We start from the raw sequence: 22,582 nt of genomic DNA on the forward strand, positions 1-22,582 counted from the left end.
TGAGGTCTCCCTCGCTCTAAAAATAATTGGGCCACATCTGGGCCGACAAAGGCTCACGTTAGGGTTTTGGAAACAGAATTATACTTTGCACCAAGCAGCCATGTTCTCCTTTATTCCTCAATGGAATCTAAATTTAAAAGAATGGTGTGGGGTGCCTGTATGGCTCAGATGATTGGGCATCTGCCTTTGGCTCAGGTCGTGATCTCCGGGTCCTGGGATCAAGCCCCACTTCCGGCTCCCAGCTGGCTCAGTGGGGAGCCTGCTTCTCTCTCCCTCTGCCTCTCCCCCTGCTTGTGTGCTCTGTCTCTCTCTCTCAAATGAATAAATAAAATCTTTTTAAAAAAAGGAATGGTTTGCCCTCTGCTGATAGCCTAGAAATTCTTACGGTAAGGACGTGGTAGGGTTCGCTTTTCTCGGCTGTCCCCAAGCCCCAACGACTTTGCCTCCAGCACCCTCTTTGACTTTTATTTCCAAATGCTAACCAGGATGTACCCTCCAAGTCAAATTTCCCTGTAACTAGGCAATCCTGAACATCAGCTAAAAAGGGAGCCGGCTCCCCCAGCAAGCCCCAGGCTCCCCCCGATCTGTGTTTAAAGCCAGGGAAGCAGGAAGTTTGCATGGCCGAGGGAAAGGAGAGACCAGGTGGGGTCTTCAGAAGCAGGAATTCCAAGTCTAAAATTGCTCTGAGTAGTTTCTGCTTCAGTTTTGTGGAATATCACTTGATCTCTCAGGAGCAAAACATATTGATTTCCATTTTATAAGGGGCAAATGGCTGGAATGATTAGCTGGGTCTAATCGATGTCTTCCCACTGGGTTCTGAGCTCCCCAAGACCAAGGGGACGTCTTTCAGCTCTCACCTGGGACCTGGCACACAGTAAGCATTCAGGAAATAGTTAACTACCCCTAACGCTCACATGATACAGTGTGTGAGACACTAGTCTAAGCACTTTCATGCATTAACTCACACAATCCTCACGACAACCATATTATCATCTCTGTTTTAGAGAGGAGGAAACGGAAGCACAGAGAGGTTAAACATCTTCCCCAAGGCCACACAGCTAACAAATACTGAAGCCTGGATCCAGCGCTAGGCAGTCTGACGGTCTAAAATCTGTATTCTTAGCTACTATACCAGTGGTACCGAAACTTGTCTGCACACGAGTCACGCACGCGGGGAGCTTCAAAAATATGCCCCAGGGATTGACTTAATTGGTCGTGGGTGGGGCCCGAATTTTGGAATTGTTAAAAGCTCCTCCAGTGGTTTCAGTGTGCCGACAAGTTGTGAGGACGGCTACATTATACCATCCTGCCTCGTTACTCAGCAAATTTGTTTGCCGAATTTTATTTGCTCCATGTGGAACTGCTTTCAGGAATATAAACAAGCCGGGGGCAGGGGCGAAGCTCCAACTCTGGTGGTGGCAAATTGTCTTGGAGGGAAACTACTTGTAATTCCAGTAGGGTGCTGCTAAGTGTGGGTCTGCAGACATTCCTGGATGCAAATTCCAAGTTATGAGCTACACGTAGCAGTCTGGCCAGGCGCTCACCAACTCCCATTTCCTCCCTTCCTAGACACACAGCAAGGCGGCGACGTCAGGTTCCCTTCGGGCTGGGTGTGGTCACGGGCCAGGATTCTGACCTACAGCTGGTGGGCAAACGCCAGAGCCAGGCTGTCCTCCTCCCCACCCCCACCCCGTCCAGGGGAGGCAGAGCTACAAGACAGGGGACGCCTGGGCTCCTCCATCCCCACTTGAGGAGAGCTGCCGCGTATTGAGGAGCACCGACTGAACTTCATGAGGATGAAACGCGGCTGGGTTTGGGGGCTTCATCTGTCATTGGTGACGAGTGTTCCTTGACAAGCAGATTGTGTGGCTTTGGACAGGCCGCTTCTCCTAAGCATCAGTTTCATCCCCTGCAGAAGGACTAACACAAATACAAGTAAGAGGATGCTCGAGGGCTGGGTGGCGCTTATCTACCCCTCGGGGGCTCCAGCAGCACATGGGAGGGTAGGAGCCTGAGGGGGGGATCTATTCCTCCCGCCCCTCGGCTTACTGCCCGGCATGCAAGGCCACCGCCCTGGTCAGGCGGCCCCTCCTCTGGCTGCAGGTTCTGGGAACCTCTCCCTCTCTGTCCCTTCGGGCCTGCAAGGAGGCTTACGTTGCTCCAGCGGCTTCTCAGAAGGCGAGAAATCACCCCCGACTGGGAGGCCCAGGACGGACCCAGAGCTGAACGTGAAAGAGGCTCCAAGGTAGCCGTGGTCTCCCTGGCCCTGCCCGCCAAGGCTCCGTCAGTCCCTTCTTTACGGCTGCTGCCAGTCGTCCGTGTGGCCGTCCGCCAGGGCCCCGGCTGAGGCTGAGTGTGAATGCCACAGGGAGGAGTCCTGAGCATGGCAGTCCCAGAGTAAATACTGAACAAATATGGGGTTTTCACCTATTTTATGTTTATGGATGTACTGGTATCCTCACATATTGCTAAAACCAAGCAAGTAAAACTGCATTGAACAAAGGACATCTTCAAGTACTAATCATGTGATCTTGAGCACATAACTTTGCCTCTCTGGCCTTGACATCCTCACTGCAAAGTGACTGTGTAGGACGATAGGAGTGCTAAGGTTCATTCATTCATTCACTAGGCCCCGATGCCTTGATTCTGGGCAAGGCCCGGTGCCAGGCGCCAGGTGCGTGTGCGCCCTGCCCTCACAGAGGGTGTCAGGCAATAAACACTGAGACAAGTCAGTGTGGACTTGGGAGAGCAGGACCACGGTTTCAAGGCATGTGTGCGATAATGGAGAATAAAGAGGTAGGTAGGGTGGCTGGCCCTGTCTGAAAATGGTCACCTTTTAAGTTGCAACAAGGAGGAAACAGGCAGAGCATTCTGGAGAGGAATGTGGGAAGGCTCTTAGGCATTGTTCTCGCTCCAGGAGGCACATTATTTCCCCAGGGGAGCTGTGAGCCCAGCGGTTTGCACAGGTGGATTCTGCCACCCAGGGGACATCTGACCGTAGCTGCGGACATTTTGGTTTTCACAGTTGTTGAGGGGTGCTACTTGCCTCTACTGGGTAAGGCCAAGGATGTGCTGCTCAACATCCTGCAGTGCACAAGACGGCCCCCCAACAGAGGATTAACCAGCCCCAAATGTCAAAATTGCTAAGGTGTGGAGACCCTGACTTAGTCCCATTCGCAGATTCTTATTTAGTTGGTGCTGAGTGGGGCCTGAACATCATAAAAAAAAAAAAAGAAAGAAAGAAAGGAAAAAGAAAGATCTCTAACCCCTGCATACAGGGATGTGGCAGAACCAAAGGACAAGAGCGGCTGGTGCCCAGCCAGGAGAGGGGAGCAGGGCTAGAGATGCAGGTGAGAGATGGAGAAGCAAGTTTGTTCTTGCCTTAGGCTCAAGCATTCTAAGAATCGTGAACCTTAATCTTTTAGCAGAATTCCTTTCTTAGTTTCCTAATTAGTGATGAGCTTTCACTAATTCAGACAACTGTGCAAGGTCCCCTTAAATGACGTCCCAGGATGAGCATGGGGTTTGGGAGTCACAGCATGTGGCCACAGCAAGGTTCTTGACTTCTCTGGAAAACAGGGACAGCACCAACCGCCTCTCCGAGGGGCCCTGAGGTTACAGAAAGAACCCACGCACACCGACGCCGGCAGGCAGCAAGCACGGCACAGAGGTTCCTATCCCTCCATCACAAGAGCCACGTGTGAAGTGTGCCCTGCTGTTTCCCTGGTAGCTCAGAGTGCTTTCACAGTGACACCGGTCCTATCAAAACCTCTTTTAAAGGACTGCCTTTAAAAGTACTCCTTTATCTCCCTCTCCCACTCCCCCTGTGTTCCCTCTCTCGCTCTCTGTCAAAGAATTAAATTTTTTAAATCTTAAAAAAAAGGGGGGGAGGGGGCCCCTGGGTGGCTCAGTCGTTAAGCGTCTGCCTTCGGCTCAGGGCATGATCCCAGGGTCCTGGGATCGAGCCCCGCGTCGGGCTCCCTGCTCCGCGGGAAGCCTGCTTCTCTCCCACTCCCACTCCCCCTGCTTGTGTTCCTTCTCTCGCTGTGTCTCTGTCAAAAATTAAAAAATAAATAAATAAATAAATCTTTAAAAAGTACTCCTTTAAAATCTCTCTTTTAGGGCAACCTCTCAGGTCCCCCCTCCCTCCTCAGGAGCTTTGTACTATCACTTTGCTATCGCTTAATAAACTTTGCTTTTTGCTGCCCCCCCAAAAATAATAAATAAAATCTCTCTTTTACAAGTAAAAACATTCCCCCATATAGAGCAGACTTACCAGATGTTTATCCAGGTCCCTCGGACTGACACGAGCAGGTATGTTTGTCTCAAGTCCACACTGCAGGGCTGAGATAACAAGAGTGACGAACGCCCTGCAGGGGGTAGGAGTGGCAAGCTTTACCATCACATGCCCCCGGCAGCTCAGAAACGGGCGGCAGGCTGAATCATGATTTGCCGTCACCAGCACCGGGGTCTCAGTAACAGGATCTGCCACAGACCTGAGCCCCACCCTGAGAAGTGTTTTGTACAGGCCGTGGGACCCGTTCTTGGCGAAAGACAATAGTGTTTAAACCAAACTCCAAAGAGTAAATATTTTAATTTTCTTCAAGTAGACTCTCCATAATATTTTCCATAGTCACACGGACGAGTTACATTTCCACAAAAAGACTCATACAGCAGTAGCGTTCTTAAAGTACTCACATCCAAAATTAAGTAGGGAAACTAGGGAACTCAGCAAGGAGCATACAACACTGTGGTGAGATTAAGTTCCACGTCCAAGGTTAAGTCGGGAGGGATTCGCAGGAGAGCCGAACTCGGCACCCCCCCCTCCACCACGGTCCACAGTGGAAAAGTGACCAGTGCAGCCTGCACCCCCGGCCGCTTAGGAAACCCACCCTGAGGCTGGAAGCTGCCATTTCACGTATGCACAACACGAGTCAAACAGCAAAGTGAACACGCTTCTTAAAGGGGGGGCTGCTAATTCCACCGCCCACGGCACCAGAGGGGTCACCAAGGCCGCCGCCACCCCCTCGGCCATCCCGAGTCGCACAGCAGCCTGCACTCCAGCGCTTCCCACCGAGCCACACGCTCGAAACCACGGTGGCCACGGTTGGGATGGGAGGCAAAAATCCCGGACCCCGATGTTTTTGAAAACTGCTGACCTCTCAGTGTGAATTGTTGAAACTCAAATTTCTCATCCCCAACACAGCCCATGACGCTGGTGTGTTAGAAGAGCTTTTGTGTGTCTGATGTACAGAAACAGGATCGAGGAAAATACTCCCCACGTAAGCTTACAAGGTCTGCTAAAGGGGGTGGTGCGCCTACATGGTCCCAAAATATGGAGATAAAAGGAAGTTGGCACTAAAGCGCACAACTAGGCTTCTATGGAAAGACCAACTATACCTTCCTATAAACAGAAATAAGAGTGTTTGATAGAAGATTTTCCCCCCTATATTATACACTCTACAAGTAGCCTTCCTAGTTAAACCTAAGACTCACAAATTTCTGTTTGATTTATTCTATTTGATACCAACTGGTATGTCCAGTGGATGGATGCGTCTGCAGATACAAAAGAGTATCACTTTGCTTTTGACAGTCCCTTACTTTCAAGCTCAAGGAACTTTACAGACATTGGCCCTCATGTCTTCAGCGGGTCAAGAGGATGTGAGGGGAAACGGAGTGACTGCTCACCACGAACACTAGCCCTGCCACACTCCTCCCTGTAATTCTGAGGAATTCTACCCGATGCAGGTGTAAGAAAAGGGAAGCAAAGGCCAGTGATTAAAGTCACGAAGCTTTTCACATCTACACAATTTAAATGAATGTCACGACAGTTGTTAACCCTGAAACCATGTAGTGAAGGGTTCTCATTTAACACGGCTGCCAAGTCAACACCGCTGCCAAGTCAACACCGCCTGCTGTCCACCCGCTCTGGGGAGAGTACACAGTGCACAGAACCCGACCTGAACGCACTGGAGGCAGGCCCAACGCCCCTGGGCCAGTGGCCCCTGCACAGCAGCAGACAGAGCTGCCTAGATGGTTTTGAAACCGAGCAAGGGCACCAAACCTACAGAACACTGTTTTTACAGGAGAGGATTAAAAACTAAGACATTTTTCCTGGAAATATTTTAATACCATTTAAAAGTGACACACAGCAGGAGGCAGGAAACATCAGTTTTTAGTATTTTTGCTATTCTAGGCACACTGGGACTTGGAAAGATTCCCTAAAGTGAGTCTTAGATTATAAAAATATTGATGTGAAATATATGTGCTTAAAGTGGGAATCCAAACTGGACCCAACCTTCACTAAAGTCAAAGTTTACTGCTGTGTCTAGAAGAAAGGCTGTATTATGTCTGTCCTAAAAGGCAGATATTAAAAGGGAATGTTCTACTGGTAAATAATAGCAATCTGGGGACAGACAAGAAGGGAAATGGGATGCACATCAGCCCCATTCAAGAGGAAGTATCGCTGCCTTTATAAAGTGGTCTTCACATGCTTCTGTAACACTGTGGTCTTAAAACTCGCTGACGGATCTTGGTCAGGCTTGTTCACCTGGACTCGCTGGGGAAACACCCATATGGCCTCCGTGCAGTGACACGTGGACACACACCGTCTACTCCATGCAGGATAGCTCATCAAAGTCAACCACACAGGCCCGGTGGCCACTCAGAAATGCAGTACTCAGAGATCCAAGATCTGAGGGAGCCCGTGGCTACCCTGTGTGGTGTGACCTCCATGCTCTCCAGCACCCCCAGCCCGGGGTGTCACAGGTCTGGGGCAGTCTACCAAACAACACACACACACACACACACACACACACACCCTGATCATCCATCTCTTTTGGGCTTTGTCGTACAAAACCCCTTAGTCTGGGGCAGTCTACCAAACCACACACACCCACACGCACGCACACACACACACGGGGCAGTCTACCAAACCACACACACCACACACACCACACACACACACACACCCACCCTGATCATCCAAAAATCTCTGTTGGGCTTTGTCATACAAAACCCCTTCGTTTACAGACAGATGCTGAGGCTTACAGAAATCTAATGCCTTGGCCAAGTCACCTGCCAAGTGAGGGCAGATCTGGCAGCCTAAGGGTCGTGCCTAACGCCCTCCTTACTGTGTCGCTGTGACATAAAGGTTGGAGAAGACATTTTTAAGGAATAAAAAATTGAGGATACTTAATAATGCAGAAGTGTTCAAATACAGTCTACATAAACATCTCAAATAAAGAGCATCTTGGTTAAACTGGCAATGAACAGAGCCTTGATACTGGGCCTTTCTGAGGCAGGTTTCTGGTTCCCAAACCCAGATTCTGTGGTCACAGAGAACCAAGGAAATGACAATATGAAGATACATGTTACACTAGGATTTACAACCAAATTTGTCAAAAGATGGGTCTATTTGCAACTCAGGAGTGCAAAGAAGATTATTTCTCCCTAGACTATATCTAACTGAACTTAAATAGTGTAACTATGGAAAATGTATTTTAAAATTAGAAATTTTATATTTTTAAGTTGATGAAGGGCTTTGCAGTTTGATTAATCATCACAAATAAGAGACATGGTATGTTCTGTTTTAAGGATGCATGCAGCATCCTGGGGTCAGCGAGCAGGGCGGTCAGAAGGTGCCCCCAAAGCCGGCTAAGCCTTCTCGATGATGCACGGGCTTGGCTACTGTTTACTCAGGATCACATTCTGCATGGAATCCATTTAATTGGGAAAGAGTAACGGATGGTTCTGTGAGTAGTGCCTATTTTAAGTTTTTTCAGCAACAAAAAGGAAATAAAAATTAAATGCTGTTAACGTAGTTTTCATAAATTTTAAATGTCCAGATGTTTGGCTTACATTGCTTTCCTGTTCAGAAAATCTAGAGAATGGAATCGATTCGACATCATTTTTCAAACCCCAACCTGAAATGTAGTTCTGAAGTCCAAATTCATGTGAATGGCATTCTCCCCACTTCAGAAAATTAAAATTCACATCACATCAGTGGATGAACACAAAGTCCTGCATTTTTTCTACTAGATTCACCTAAAGTCAAAAAGTGAGTCCTTGTGAACAATTTTCCTCTTACTCCTAGGTAATGATTTACTTGATATTAACCAAAATCAGTTTCGAGAAAGTATTCCCAAGTATCTTGGGATGGATCCAAGTATCCCATCTATGAATATGCTCTAAGAAAAGCAAAATGTTCATGGAAGCATAAAACAATTTTACCTTTAAATAAAAATATTTTATTCATTCCTGACAGGTTATCAAAATGTACACTGTTAACCAAGTAAAAATGGTACTTCGAAATAGCTTACTAGGGCATATTTGGAGGATTTTTGGTTAATTTCAGCAACGTAAAAATCATTTCCAATCTCCCTTTCCACACATTCCTAACAAGCTTGCACTATATCTGCTGAAAAGTGAACATATAAATCATATGGGCCCCAGTACATTATAGAATGCACATTTTCATTTACACTTAAAATAAATGGAAGTTACTACATCTGAGTTAGCTTCCTTTGCCAAAAACATTCAGTCTTACTCCTCTTTATATTTTGTGAAAATCTGTAAATTACATAATGAATAGATCACATGACTTGTATTAATCTACACACACACACACACACACACACACACACACACACACAATAAAGTGCAACACAACAGAACATGTCTGCGACATTCACGTTCTCAACGCCCACAGATAAGATTTTCTGAGGGAATGGAAATAATGTTCTCAAGTGCACGGACACTAAATCCAACAGACTAGGTTATTTATTCCTCAGGGATATTTATATTAAAATCCTATTTGCTTTGCTTTCCCTGTAGCTTCTGTCTCTCATTCTCAATGAAAGTTTCGAAGCTGTGATTCTTTTTAGACCTTGAGAAAAATCAACTCCTCAGGGCAACATAAACAGTGCTTTCAAAGTGCACTTTCAAAGTTTCTGAGCACACTGTACTGTAACAGGAGGCTTCCAATGATCTCTCATCCATAGCAAGGAGAATTACAGCCATTTTAATAAAAGCAAGCATTCCACTCACTTGGCAGCAAACGCTTAAGAACTTTTGACACTAACTACCAAACACTTCTCGAGGCAAGTACCAAACTAGCCCTAAAATGTCACAAGTTTTTGGTTGCATGTTGCTTTGATATTAAATTATTTAACTAAGAAATGCTTTTGTTCCTGAGATGAGCACAATAAAATTAAATGAGTACCCTCTAAAGCTGCCAATGGGACACTATGCTCCTTACTTCCACCCTCACTATCTCCATAAAGAATTGCATCTGAAGTATCAGTCTTCCCCATGGCGCCATTTCTGTGACTCGTCTTGCCGAACATCTGGTCTAATTTGGTTTCTCATGCCACCTAATACATTTGATGTCGCTTCTGTGGCAACAATCAGAGGTTTCACCACTGCAGGAGGAATCTGGCGCAGGACCTCGCCCACGGCACCAGTGACCCCTCTGCTCTCGTGTTCTCGAGCTGCGGTTTCATAAATTGTCTGAGCCGTGTCTGTAAGTCCCTGAAAGGGGGAGAGGAGAGAAGGTCAGAAAAATCTCTAAATTATCCTATTGTATACAACTTTAGCAGAGTACATCAACATTATGCCTGTAACCAGACCAAAAAACCCACTGTGCTTTTTGAGATACCAGGATAATTATATTTATGACAAAATTGTAATTATAGGGAAAATAAGAGGCAATTATTATAATTTAGCATTTTGTTGTGACACGTGTATGTAGAAAATATAGCTAAGCTACCATTTCACGTAGGGAAGCTTAAAGAACTATTTAATGATCTAAGAGTAGCTTTCCTGGCACTATTAATCATCTAGTTAAATCAGACTTAGCAAATAAAGCTTCTGGAATAAATATAATCACAAAAGGAATACGGTGATAGCTCCTTTGAGTCAACTGTAACAAGAAAACCTAATTCTACACAGCTCCAGAAAATTATTTGTTTTAAATTACTATCTATGTACTAGAAAAGATAATTGTGGAACATTCAATTAAGATAAAAGGATTGGCTTAAATAGAAAAAATTCTGAAAACAAAGCAGGAACATGTTTAATAATTTAAAAGTTTCTGTAGCATTTTTTCATGATTCTTATAACTGTGTAACATTAAAATAATCATGATTGCTACACTTTAAAGCTCAATATATAAATGTGCTGATCAAGCCGAAGTGGTAAAGCTTCACACCACTTTTAAATCTGTTTGTCTAACTCAGAAATCCCACAGGGGACACAAGGCACTGTTCCATTGTGACCGGTTCAGTGAAGGGCACAGCACAAGGCACTCTGGGCTCTCCAGGGAAATCAAGGAACCCTGTCCTAAGCCAGAATCCAGCCATCACTCTGACCAGCTAACAAGGGTATCATTTCTACCCGGCACAGCAGGGTAAACATGTAATACTGTAGGGGGAGGAAAAGTACAGAAGAACTAAAAACAAATACAAGTGCAGTTTTTAAAACTATCTACAATAAGTGAAACCGTGACAATAAAGAAAACGCTCATGGTTGGTCCACCTGTGCGATCTGCATCCTTCTGTCTCCTCTCAGACACCCTCCCTAGCCCGCAGACAGGAAGCAGGTTCTAGAGCGCCACCACCGTGTCACAGAAGTGAATCCGTATCTCGGCTCTATCACTTCAGTGTGTTTACCTTGGCCAAGTATTTTTTTTTTTTCATTCGTTCTTTGTTTTGTTCTGTTTTGTTGCTAGTCAAGTCCTTTCAATGGGGGAGAAAGTCTGTGACGACTGTCAGACTTCACTGGCTCAAGACACCCGCAGAGACTGGCGCTCCGTGCTCACGAAGCAGGCCCTGGCCCCTGGCCGCTGCCCCCGCCACAGCCCCCGGCCTCCCCCCCAGGGGAACAACGCAAGCAAGGGTCAGCCAGCACAAGGCAAATACTTGTGGGCCACACAGGTTCTATCGTGTATGCTTTTTCTTTTTCTTTTTTTTTTTTTCCTTTTTACAATACTTTCAAGTTGTTAAAATAATTCTGAGCTGGTAGATCCACACAAAAACAAGCCTGAGCCAGACGTGACCTAGAAGTCACAGTGTGCTGAGCCAGGATCTAGAGGAGCCAATCTGTGAACCAGCTGGAATGTGTTCTCTCCATCTTTGATTTACTTAACATCTAAAAGGGAAAAGACACATTTATCACCATGTAAAGAGCCTCTATTTAAAAAGTTTTGAACACGGAAGTCAGATTCCTTGTAATCAAGCACACCCTACCATCTCAATCTGTGCTCACACTGACAAGTCTTAGAGAGAGAACCGCACGGCAGACCCGAATACCCAGGGTCCAATCGAGGCCCCACTACTGACTCGCCCAGCTACACTGGGGAGCCATTCCTGCTGAGCCAGTGTCCTCATGGGCAAGTGAGGAACACCACCTACCTTTAATGGTTGCTATACACCTGGCACAAAGTAAGCACACAAATATTTTTTCAAATGAATATAGATTAAATCAGACAGGCGTTATGCAAACTGCAAAGTGCTCCATTTCCAAGTGCTATTATATCCTGTGGCCCATGGCCCCTGCCATGCCCTGAACCCCAGGATCATTTTTATAAACCTGATTTCTAACATGTCTACTGATAACTGGCCCAATCCTGACATCTATAGGAACAGATCTGACCAGTAATTATTCTCCCAACTAAGTCTCCTTTTAAGAAAAGCAGGTGGTCTTGCCTTTATTCCACTAATATATTTCCTCAGGGCCCTACCTCAGTGGTCTCCCAACCATTCGGGACCACAGAGGCCACTCTGTCAGGGAAAAGACTGTCCTAGGCACTTGTGCCTGTCAGAATAGACGGGGGAAAAGATTAATGAAATCCTAATACATGCATCAAGAGTAAAACCACTTCAAACTTTGTCAAGAAAGATTACAACGGGGAATGCTCCCAACAGTGCCCATTAAGAACCAGATTCACTGGTGCAACTAAATTGCAATTAGGCTTAATAAACGTTGAGATTCAGATAGTTACAAATCACCAGCTTCATTCTTAACAGCCTCTTGCACAAATGAACAAAGGGACATTTATATGAACATTGCTGTAGCAGTGGTTTAGGGAAAACAAGGTCTACCAATAGGAAAATGAAGTATGCCACAGTCCTACGATGAAATGCCGTAGAAAGTTTAAATGAGATGTACGTATATCACTGTGGACAGAGCTTGAAAGGCAGACGTTACACAGTGATACCTATGACACCATATATGTTAACTTTTAAAATATAAACAATAGCATGTGTTGCTTATAAATACATACACAGTAAAACTACAAAAACATGTACCAAAAAATGTGTACCATCTTCAGGAGAGTGAAGGCATGGGAACGGGATCAGGGCGAGTGATTCAGCTGAAAAGCTGTACTTTTAAACAAAGCTGAGTACTACAGAACAGGGCAACTACGTGCTACGTCCGGGTAGTGCGAGCGTGTGCGTGTGTCCATTACCCGGCTGGCTTCTGCACGTGAGTAGAATCAGCCTTTCCTCCAGATCATGACTCTCCTTGTGAGCCCATCACTACCTGGCCCTCTTCTCTGACCTCATGCAGACATTTGCACTTGCTATTGGTAGCAATTCCAAGTCCACTCGCAGGGGTTTCCAACCACAAAATACTCTTCCGACAAAAGCCAGGAAAGTGGGCCAGCCGGTTCCGGCCTGAGCACCCAGGTACGCACTCACCTCTTTCACAACACTGTAGGCCTTGGCCACACCTTCCCGCAGGTCCACTGGCTGGTGGGCTAAGCGGTGATGAGGAAACCTTTTGATCTTCTTGGTCTCACTAGAAAGGGTCCCAGGAGACACCATGTCATAAGCAGTCTCTGCTGCCGCCTGGATCATTTATCAGAAAGTAAGAAATGAATCAGAAGAAAGTCTGCAGAGTTCTGCTCCAACAATGCACTTGCCATGGGGGGGTCGGGAAGAACAGAGGGACTTGCAGGCCCTAATGCAGGTGCGTCTGTGGTATCGGGAGTTCTTCACGACAAAAACTTAGCACTTTTATACCAAGAACATTAAAGTGCATGTTAAGAACTAGTATCTGGACTGAGCTTTCTCAGTCCTCTGCTCTCCCTCTGAGAACACTCTCCACGTTACCAGGTTAATCGAGAATGCCCTGTCTGTGAACAACTGGGTAAGGTCAACTGGAGTTTAACACTTAACAAAATAAGTCTGTTTTGATCTGTAATGCTTCCTTCACGTTTAGCTATGATCTGTTCATATAAATGAGGCAAAATAAACCCTCGATTAGGGTGTCTGGGTGGCTCAGTCGTTAAGCATCTTGCCTTCGGCTCAGGTCATGATCCCAGGGTCCTGGGATCAAGCCCCGCATCGGGCTCCCTGCTCAGGGGGAAGCCTGCTTCTCCCTCTCCCATTCCCCCTGCTTGTGTTCCCTCTCTCGCTGTGTCTCTCTCTGTCAAATAAATAAATAAAAATCTTTAAAAATCAATCAATCAATCAATCAATCCTTGACTAACTTAACAGTTACATTAACTGAAACACAAATTTGCACTGGATTCCACTGCTTTATTCTACGAATTCTTTAATAAAAACAAACAAAAAAACCCCCCAAAAAACCCCATGATATTAAATCATAAATAAGATATCTATTCTCAATGTTCTGTATATTTCACAGTGTCTTTTTAAAAACATAAACCCCCGACCATTTTGCAGGAACCGTTCCTCTCCATAGGGAGGACGGCAGTCGGTGGAGAGATACCTGTATGGTCTGAACCGTCCTGTTGGTGAGCTCCAGGGCGGCCATGGCTGTTGAGGTGCCAAAGGAGGCAGCACCTCTCTGGAACCCTCTGACGATGCGGCCGTCCTTCCGGTACTGCTCTATCGGTAACCAGACCAAGTCCTTTAGGCCTTGCACTAGAACAACGGTCAACACGGAGCAATCAGCGGGAGTGCTGGAACTCAGATCTCTGCTAGCGCTCTAACCCCGGGGTTTTAACCTCAAATGGGAACGCAAAGTGCTCTTACCTGTGTGTATGACCACACACAGAAGTTTTCTAGAAAGTTGGTCCTCTCACACAGACTGTCCCAAAGGCACCCATAACTCCAAAGGGGTTAAGAATCACACATCAGGCAAAATAAATCATCTTTTGATTAAAAAAGAAAACTCACCTAATTGTACTAGTGAATGCATAGGCCCAACACCTCCCAGGATTCCTGGTAGCTGGTTTTTCTTAATGTCAGTAAGCCATTCCGTGATTGCATACGAAAACAATTTGTCAACACCTAGCAAGCTAGAGCAAATGACTATTAGTATACAGAAAAGAGAAAGAAATTCGTAGGTTCAGATAAGTTGGGGGAACTTTTTTTTTTTTTAGTTTCAGGAGAATTTAGTGATTCATCAGTTGCATAGAACACCCAGTGCTCATTACATCAAGTGTCCTCCTTAATGCTCATCAGTTACCCCAACCCCTGCCCCGCCCCCCTCCAGCAACCCTCAGTTTGTTCCCTAGAGTTAAGAGTCTCTTATGATTTGCCTTCCTCCCTGTTATTTTTCCTTCCTTTCTCCTATGCTCATCTGTTCATCATGAGTGAAATCATATGGTATTTGTCTTTCTCTGACTGCCTTAATTCGTTTACCATAATAAGCTAGGGTTTTTTAACTTAAGACAAAAGAAAATTTACCAATTACAAGGACAAAATATTAGAGATGTTCGATCTGAATGTACATATACATACATATATGTACACATATATATAATCCAGTTTAATGTTAGTAATTTCTACAAGGTTTCAGTAACATGTATAACTGTATTCTTCCACTGCTCCTATTTCTTGAACATCTAGAACTCTAGCATAGGGGGCACCTGGGTGGCTCAGTTGGTTAAGCATCAGACTCTTGGGTTTCAGCTCAGGTCATGATCCCAGGGTCGTAAGATCGAGTCCCACATCAGGCTCCATACTCAGCACAGAGTCTGCGTGAGATTCTCTCTCTTGCTCTTCCTCTCCCCACTTGTGTGTGCACACGCACTCCCTCTCAAATAAATAAAATCTCGGGCGCCTGGGTGGCTCAGTTGGTTAAGCGTCTGCCTTCGGCTCAGGTCGTGATCCCAGGGTCCTGGGATCAAGCCCCGCATCGGGCTCCCTGCTCGGTGGGGAGCCTGCTTCTCCCTTTCCCTCTGCCTGCCGCTCCCCCTGCTTGTGCTTGTTCTCTGTCTCTTTCTCTCTGACAAATAAATAAAATCTTAAATAAATAAATAAAATTTTTAAAGCTCTAGCATAGTATTAACTCAATGTCTATAAACTGCTACATGGTTCTCAGCCACTAAGAACCATTACGTTGTGAACTTCCAGTCTTTTTGCTAAATAAATGAATGTATGACTTTGGGAAATTATTAAAAAATAACTATAGCTGTTTTTGAAAAATACTACTCTGTTCAAACTACTACTCTCTCAGCATAAAAAGTAGCCCCTAATCAGTAAGCCTCCTCTAAAAACAAGCTCTCTGCACACAATACTGTAGAACAATGATATGTTTGCTAAGAAAAGTCAGTGGATCGATTTGTTGTAAGCTAATCACAGTCACTATACCGTAAAGCCTCATATGGTATAAATCGACCTACCCATGCCGGTAGAAAAGCCGCTTCAGCTTCAGTTCTGAGCAGTTTAACTGGGCCAGACCAATCAGAATCCCAGCCAGCGTACCCTTTAAAATTAAAAAAAAGCCAGATTAATGTGTAACTGAGAGACCCAACATTTAAAGTAGTTGTTATTTGGGCAAGTCGAAGTAATATTCATTCACTTATGCAGCTAAAACACTTGAAGTATTTACATCAAAAAAATACATACTTACTAATATATATGACCCAAATTACACTAAATTTTACTCACAGGTTAAGTAAATGATGTTTACTTTAAAAACAGAATTAAATTTTAAAATCTTGCATGTCACTTCAAACATAAAAACCATGACAGAAAAAGTTTAAAAATTAACTCCATTAGAAAAACAAAAGAGATAATTTTGTAGATATATTTATACAAAGTTTCCAAACCTGATCCATTGATACGTGTTTGCCATGATAATCAAGTCGAATAGGAACTTCTGATGTGAATCTAAATTCTCTGAAGATAAAGAAAGGAGGGGAGTTATTTATATTCAAAAGTACGAATAGTTGAAATTAGAAATAAATTAATTTGTTCAACTGGATAATAAAAACAAAACCATAAAATAATGTATCTGAAGACCTAAATAAAAGGCAATGTCTTTTAGTTCTATCTTAAGATAATATAACTAAACTAATGTTACTCATCTTATACATTGTATTTATTTTATTTAAATTTTCTCACAAAAAAAAAAAAAAACCTCCCAGTTTACTAAATGTTTACCTTAGAAAAATTTATTCTGGCAGATATTCTTAATTTATACAGAAGAATAATAAAGGTGACCTTCAAGATTAAATCAAATAATAGAATCATTACCAAGAAGTAAAAAAGAAGAGGTAAGGGATTTATTTCAGCTCCACCATGAAGCAGAAAGTGCCAGAAAAGCCAGCCACGAATCCCAGTTTTACCAGTTATATGTGATGCAATCATGGGCAAGGGCAAGGAACTTAAACTCTGAGCCTAAACGTCTTAGTAAATTTTTAAAATGCCACCCACGCTGGTGAATTTGAGTGAGCATTCTTGAAATTAATGCTTGTAAACAGGATATCAACACACAAGCATTGGGAATTCTGTGAGAATGAAAATCTTAATTATACGCTGATGGTATACATCAAACAAAAGGAGCCGGCTTCCCAAAGTTGGACTGTAAATTGGACTTAAAACACAATTTTTCTACAGAATTAATGTCTGTGTTTATATCCTAAGCCATTCCACGAAAGTCCAATTTAACCCACAGCAAAATGGAAATGCTGTATTTAAACGTCAATCACTACAGGAGCCTGGGACCCTAGGTCATCCCTCATCTTCCAAATACACAGCTCCACATGGGTTCCTGGGCATTTTGGTTCTCTTCCTTCTCACTCTTTGTTTTCTTCATGGCACATAATATGGCAAATCATGTATTTTAATTATTTGTAAGCTCAATTATACAGGGAATTTTTCTCAGCTTTGTTTACTGTGCCTAGAACAAAACCTGGCATACACAGAGTAAGAGCTCAATAAATATCTGTGGAACGGTTGGGGGCTATTAGGCCATCCCTTAGAAAATGCGCCAGATTTGGGATTAAGACCTGTGTTCTAGTCTTGACTTGGCCACTAACCGTGTGATTTTGAGCAAGTCAACTTACTTCTCTGGACAATAAAGTTCCTCGTCTGTGAAGTGAGTAAACTGGACTATATCACTGACTACCACCCCTAGGCCTTCTAGGAATTTTTAAGAGTTTAACAGAAATCCATAGCAATTTTAAATAGTGTAATAAAAAAAACCAAAAACATTTACCTAAGTGAGGCCACACAAGCTGAATAAGAAATGTTAAATTTCTTTGCTTTCAGGCCAGAATTGTTAACAATTCAATTTCTTTTGGACTGGCTAACCAGTGTTTACAAAAACCAAACTAGGAGTTCATGTGTGATTAATATAAAATGAGAATTCACATTATTACTTATGATATGCAATTTTCTGGTAGTAAAAAAAATTTAAAGATCAATGTGGGAAAGTAATAACAGATTCTTCATTCCTGGTGAAACTTTTACAACTGCCAGAGATCATCTATCCCAGGATCTTTCCAATTCTCATATCGTTATTTTTTTTTTCTCTATTTTCAAGATATATATAAAAATATGAAAGCACTTTAAATAGCTTACTGCCCGCTTTGGGCCATACCCAAAGTCTAACCTAAAGTCAGCTTGAAAAGACAGAATCTGGGGACAATCGATGTCAACAGGAGTACGGACAACAAGGGGAAGTAACTAACGGTCCCTCACAACAACAGGTGGCTTAGATCTTCCTTCTTTCTCCTTCCAATGGAGCCAAGGCTCCATGCCCACCATGAGGGGCCGGGAAAGATGATGGGAAGAATGAATGGGTCTGGAGCCGAGGATAAATTCCAGCGTGCAAGCAGCTAGCTGAGTCATGGGCAGGAGCTACAGCGGATAGCAGGAGCACGCGGGCCTGCTTTTCCTGACAGTGCCGACTGAGCCAGGGAGTGAAGGGTCAGGAAAGACACAGCAGTGATGGGGAAGGGCAGATGGAACACCAGACAGAAAATGCCCACACTGGAAAAAGGAAGTCAAGGTGTGTAAGGGAAAAGAGGAAAGGACATCCTGATTGGGGAGGTACAAATAAGCCGTACCAGTGGCTGGGAAGAGAGACAGAAGGAGGAAAACAAAGCTAAGAGGAAAAGGACATTCCTGCTGCAGAATCCAGAGAAAATAGCCCTAACCCAGGGTTACTACCTGTAATCAAGGGGTGCAGGATACGTGGAGCCCACGTGTAAATAAAGACACTAGTTACTGTTGGGCAGGGCAAAGAAAAGCTGGAGTAACCTCATGATTAGTGGTGGTACACGAACACATTAAAGATCAACCTGCAAAATTCTTAATCTCAGGAACAAACTGAGGGTTGCTGGAGTGGTCGGGGTGGGAGGGATGGGGTGGCTGGGTGATAGACATTGGGGAAGATATGTGCTACGGTGAGCGCTGTGAATTGTGTAAGACTGTTGAATCACAGATCTGTACTTCTGAAACAAATAACGAAACATATTTTAAGAAAAAAAAAAGAAAAAGAAGAAGATAGCAGGAGAGGAAGAATGAAGGGGAGTAAGTCAGAGGGGGAGACGAACCAGGAGAGATGATGGACTCTGAAAAACAAACTGAGGGTTCTAGAGGGGAGGAGGGTAGGGGGATGGGTTAGCCTGGTGATGGGTGTTAAAGAGGGCACATTCTGCATGGAGCACTGGGTGTTATGAACAAACAATGAATCATGGAACACTACACCAAAACAAATTATGTAATATATGGTGATTAACATAACAATAAAAATTAAAAAAAAAAGATCAACCTGCAAAACGCTAAAATAACTTCATGTGTTATCAAAATTAAGTGATTTACCTAAAAAACACGGGCTGATCACTAAATGATGCTTCTCCAGCTGAGAAGTCCTTCTCTTCCTCCCCATTAACCATTTCCACCGAACTGGCACCACCATCTTGGGAAGGCTGCTTTGGCCCAGGAAAAGAAAGAACTAGATTTGGCTCCTTGGAGGTGCTTAAATGCCTTGGCAAACTGCAGGTGACATCAGCTCCAGGAGATTTTTTAACTGAAAAGGTAATGTGTGCATTTGAAAAATTAGGAATGCTTCTTTAGAGCAACCATTTAAAATTAATGTGGATTTAACTTGTTTTGCTGCATTTAATAAACACAATAACTGCTACAGAGACCACTGACTTCGACCTTTTAAATTATTACTCTTACATAAACATTTGCAAAATATAAAAAAATAAACACAAAGCACATTTATATAAATGAGAATAAAGACTGTAAGTACACTCTCAAAAAGGCCTCATAATCAAAATCAATCCAAGTATTTGATATAGACTTTTTCCAAACTATACATATTTAATACCTTCTGGATCTGGAGTCATTAGAAGCTCTACTTCTGTGGAAAGACTTGTGAAGAAATCCTTCAGGAAGAACAAGGCATCCTAAAATGAAAAGAAGTAATTATAATCAGGGCAGGGGCGGAGACATCTATTTCTAAAACTACAAAGTATCTCAAAGTCCCATATTTTACCCATTTTTGAGTTCTTACTGTGTGAGGCACTGTTCCTATTCCCCATCTCTCTCTCACACACACACTTCCTTGTTAATTCTCACAACTCTGAGAAAAATTATAGACGTGAAAATTAAGACACAGAGAAGTTAAAGATTACACGACTATTTCTAAATCCAAGTACAGTTTGGTTTCTCAGGAAGGCGGCATCCTTGTTCTTGGATGCCAGTGCTCAGTGCAAACTGTAGGGGGCGCAATACTGCCACGAGGAACAGCAGCCTGCCGGCCTGCGCACACCCACACGCCTTGCAAGTTCTTACTACCTGCTTTCTGCCTGTACAACCATGTTCTATCGCCTTAACACATTTTCTCCATTGGACAGGATATTCAAAAGTAAAATCCATAAAATCACCCAGTGTGGTCTCTTCTGAAATGATATAATAACAAAAATGCACGGGCCTGTCTTAATGCTGTCCGAGCAAGCCACATTCGCCCGCTATTAGCAGCTTCGTTTTACCCACCTCACTCACACCGACAGACCCCTTTTGGAAACTATGAAAATTAAATGCTTGAGCCTGTTCTTTCTTACTCTGCCCTTCCATTTAAAAAAATTCTCAGTTAATATAAAGCATTAATAACTGTACCAAAATGCAATGTGGTGTGGCATTACAGGGTCGGGATATTTGGTAGCATACTCTTAAGTCTGGTAATTCCAAAGGGTCTGATCAACCTAGGGATCACGTTTATCAGAAGTATAAAAGATGAAAGTCAGAAAGATATTCTTCTAGGTAACATGGCATATGGGAGACTGAGGGATGGGACTGCAGAACAAGCAGGCAGTTTCAAGAGTACTGAAAATACTCTGGTTCTGCAGTAAGACAGTGGGTTCATGAACTGTTCATTACATTACGCTTTATTTACATTTATATATGTGTACATTTTGCTATTCACATTACTACACAGATCCGTGTGTATATGTACACACACATTGGATAACGTATGTATATCAAATATTAGATGTTTACAAATAGTCCCTAAAAATGTTACTCTTTGACCACTAGATGGTGATATTTTAACGCAATAAATACTCTGACTCTATGCCTTCAAAAAAACAAGAGAAAATTTCCAGGTATAAATATGCTTTAAAAAAAGAGAGAGAGAGAGAGAGAGAGAGAAGACCACAGAGCCAGTGGCATTTATCCATTTTCACTACAAATCACAAAACAACAGAAGAGGGGATACTAATGGTCAGCATTTCAATATGCTCTCAGAAGTTCTGATTTTGGTATTTATGCTAAACTCTTTACAACTCAATACAACAACCTAATTTTAAAACTAGCAAGACACAGACACTTCACAAAAGGGTATACAGATGCCAGGTAAGCATGTGAAAAGATGCTTAGCATCATTAGCCATCAGGAAATCCAAATTAAAACCACAATGAACACCAAATAAAAATGTTAAAATTAAAAAGTATCAGGTTTGGTCAGGGTGTGAAGCAGCAGCTCTCGTGTTCCTGGGGGGATGTACAAGGGTTTAATTGCCAGGGGAAACTGGCAGCTTCTTATATTGGCCAAATACGCATCTGCGTGACGGCCTGGAAATTGGTTATAATATCCAAGACAAACGAAAACAAAAGATCCATAAGAAGACTTGTACACAGACTTTGTAACAGCTTTGTTCCTAAGAGCCAAAACCAAGAAAAACAACCCAAATGTAAATTATGTAAATGGATACACAAACTGTGGTACAGCCATACAAGGACATCCGTCCTCAGCAATGAAAAGGAACAGACTGAACAGAAATGAACAGACACGCCTCAGCATAGATGAAGCTCACGGCACAGGAAGCCAAATACACTTCCATTTACATGAAGCTGTGGGAGGGATAAAGCTAACCTATAGTGATAGAAAGGAGACCAGCAGTTACTTTGGTGTGGTGGAGACTGATCACAGAGGGGCACGGGGGACTCTGAAGGGAACAGAAAATGCTATTTCAACTGGTGCACTAGTTACTCAAGTGTATCTGTAAAGCTCAAACTGTACACCTAAAATCCTGGCACTTTATTATATGCAAATTATACCTCCATACAATCAACTTCTTAAAACTTGAAAAAATGTGCTTTATTATTTTACAAACTTAGGCTCTAATTCTTTCTAGCTTTAAGAAGATACTAACAGTATCTTCTATCATAGAAGTGTTAAAATAGTTAATTATAACGTCATACTCAGGCAATCAAGTAACGATGCTAAAAATCCACAAATGTGCAAACTAGTACTGCTACGTATTCACCATCTCGAGCCTCAGCCAAGCACATACCTACCTTAACAGAATGGCCTCACGTCTCCTCTCACAACCTGAATTAGGCCCTCAATGCCTTTACACAAATCTTAATGCAACTAACTCAGCCACATTCCTTAAGACCCACCTTGAGTATCACCTCCTCCAAAAGCCTTTCCTGATTACCCCTCACGTTCCTGAATTCCCCGCCTGGCTTCAGAGCCCCTTCTGCTGGGGCATACCCCACTACGCCTACCTTTACCACTGGGACTCACCACAGGGTGTTAAAGCCGTCTGTTTTATGCCAATCCCCACCCCCATACAGAGATCTTTGAGGATGGAGATGCTCACTTATCTTTGTATCCCCAGCATCCTAGTACAGGACCTGCGATGAGACGGGCATTCAGCAAATCATTTGGGATTAACAAGCACATTTTCCCTGCACAGAGTTCCAGGCAGTGCAACACTGAAATGGACACCAGACTAGGAGAGTCAGGAAATCTGGCCTCTTCAAAGTTCAGATCTCAAACTGCCTAGTTACATGAACTTCATCATCTATTTACCCTTCCCCAGAAGAAAATCGTTCCTTCTGCCTAGTGTCCTGCCTCCACTA

General features: G+C 43.5%; 1 protein-coding gene and 1 long non-coding RNA gene across 6 annotated transcripts in view; both read right to left on the reverse strand.

Moving 5' to 3' along the window:
• Nucleotides 1-1,326: 1,326 nt before the first annotated feature.
• LOC112822049 (uncharacterized) lies at nt 1,327-4,380 on the reverse strand. Its single transcript, XR_003207598.2, has 2 exons — nt 4,277-4,380; nt 1,327-1,920 (listed from the first exon to the last, which is right to left on the reverse strand). It is a non-coding gene; the product is annotated as an uncharacterized lncRNA (long non-coding RNA).
• Nucleotides 4,381-8,226: 3,846 nt separating this feature from the next.
• The window catches only part of ATG2B (autophagy related 2B), an 80,012-nt gene continuing 65,656 nt past the window's right edge, over nt 8,227-22,582 (reverse strand). For 4 of the 5 annotated variants that reach the window (XM_025869408.2, XM_025869407.2, XM_025869406.2 and 1 more), the window contains 8 exons: nt 19,543-19,621; nt 19,029-19,236; nt 16,028-16,097; nt 15,599-15,681; nt 14,148-14,269; nt 13,738-13,892; nt 12,702-12,851; nt 8,227-9,531 (listed from right to left, as the gene is read on the reverse strand). In XM_025869408.2, the coding sequence (XP_025725193.1) occupies nt 9,301-9,531; nt 12,702-12,851; nt 13,738-13,892; nt 14,148-14,269; nt 15,599-15,681; nt 16,028-16,097; nt 19,029-19,236; nt 19,543-19,621 (1,098 nt within the window). In that variant the 3' untranslated portion in view covers nt 8,227-9,300. Of the gene's footprint in view, nt 9,532-12,701; nt 12,852-13,737; nt 13,893-14,147; nt 14,270-15,598; nt 15,682-16,027; nt 16,098-17,419; nt 18,506-18,978; nt 19,237-19,542; nt 19,622-22,582 lie in introns of those variants that run through there. The other variant, XM_073895852.1, reaches the window with a different exon arrangement.

The sequence above is a fragment of the Callorhinus ursinus genome, unplaced genomic scaffold (assembly GCF_003265705.2).
Source record: "Callorhinus ursinus isolate GAN/ISIS: 27379988/994484 unplaced genomic scaffold, GSC_fseal_2.0 scaffold8, whole genome shotgun sequence".
NCBI lineage: Eukaryota > Metazoa > Chordata > Mammalia > Carnivora > Otariidae > Callorhinus > Callorhinus ursinus.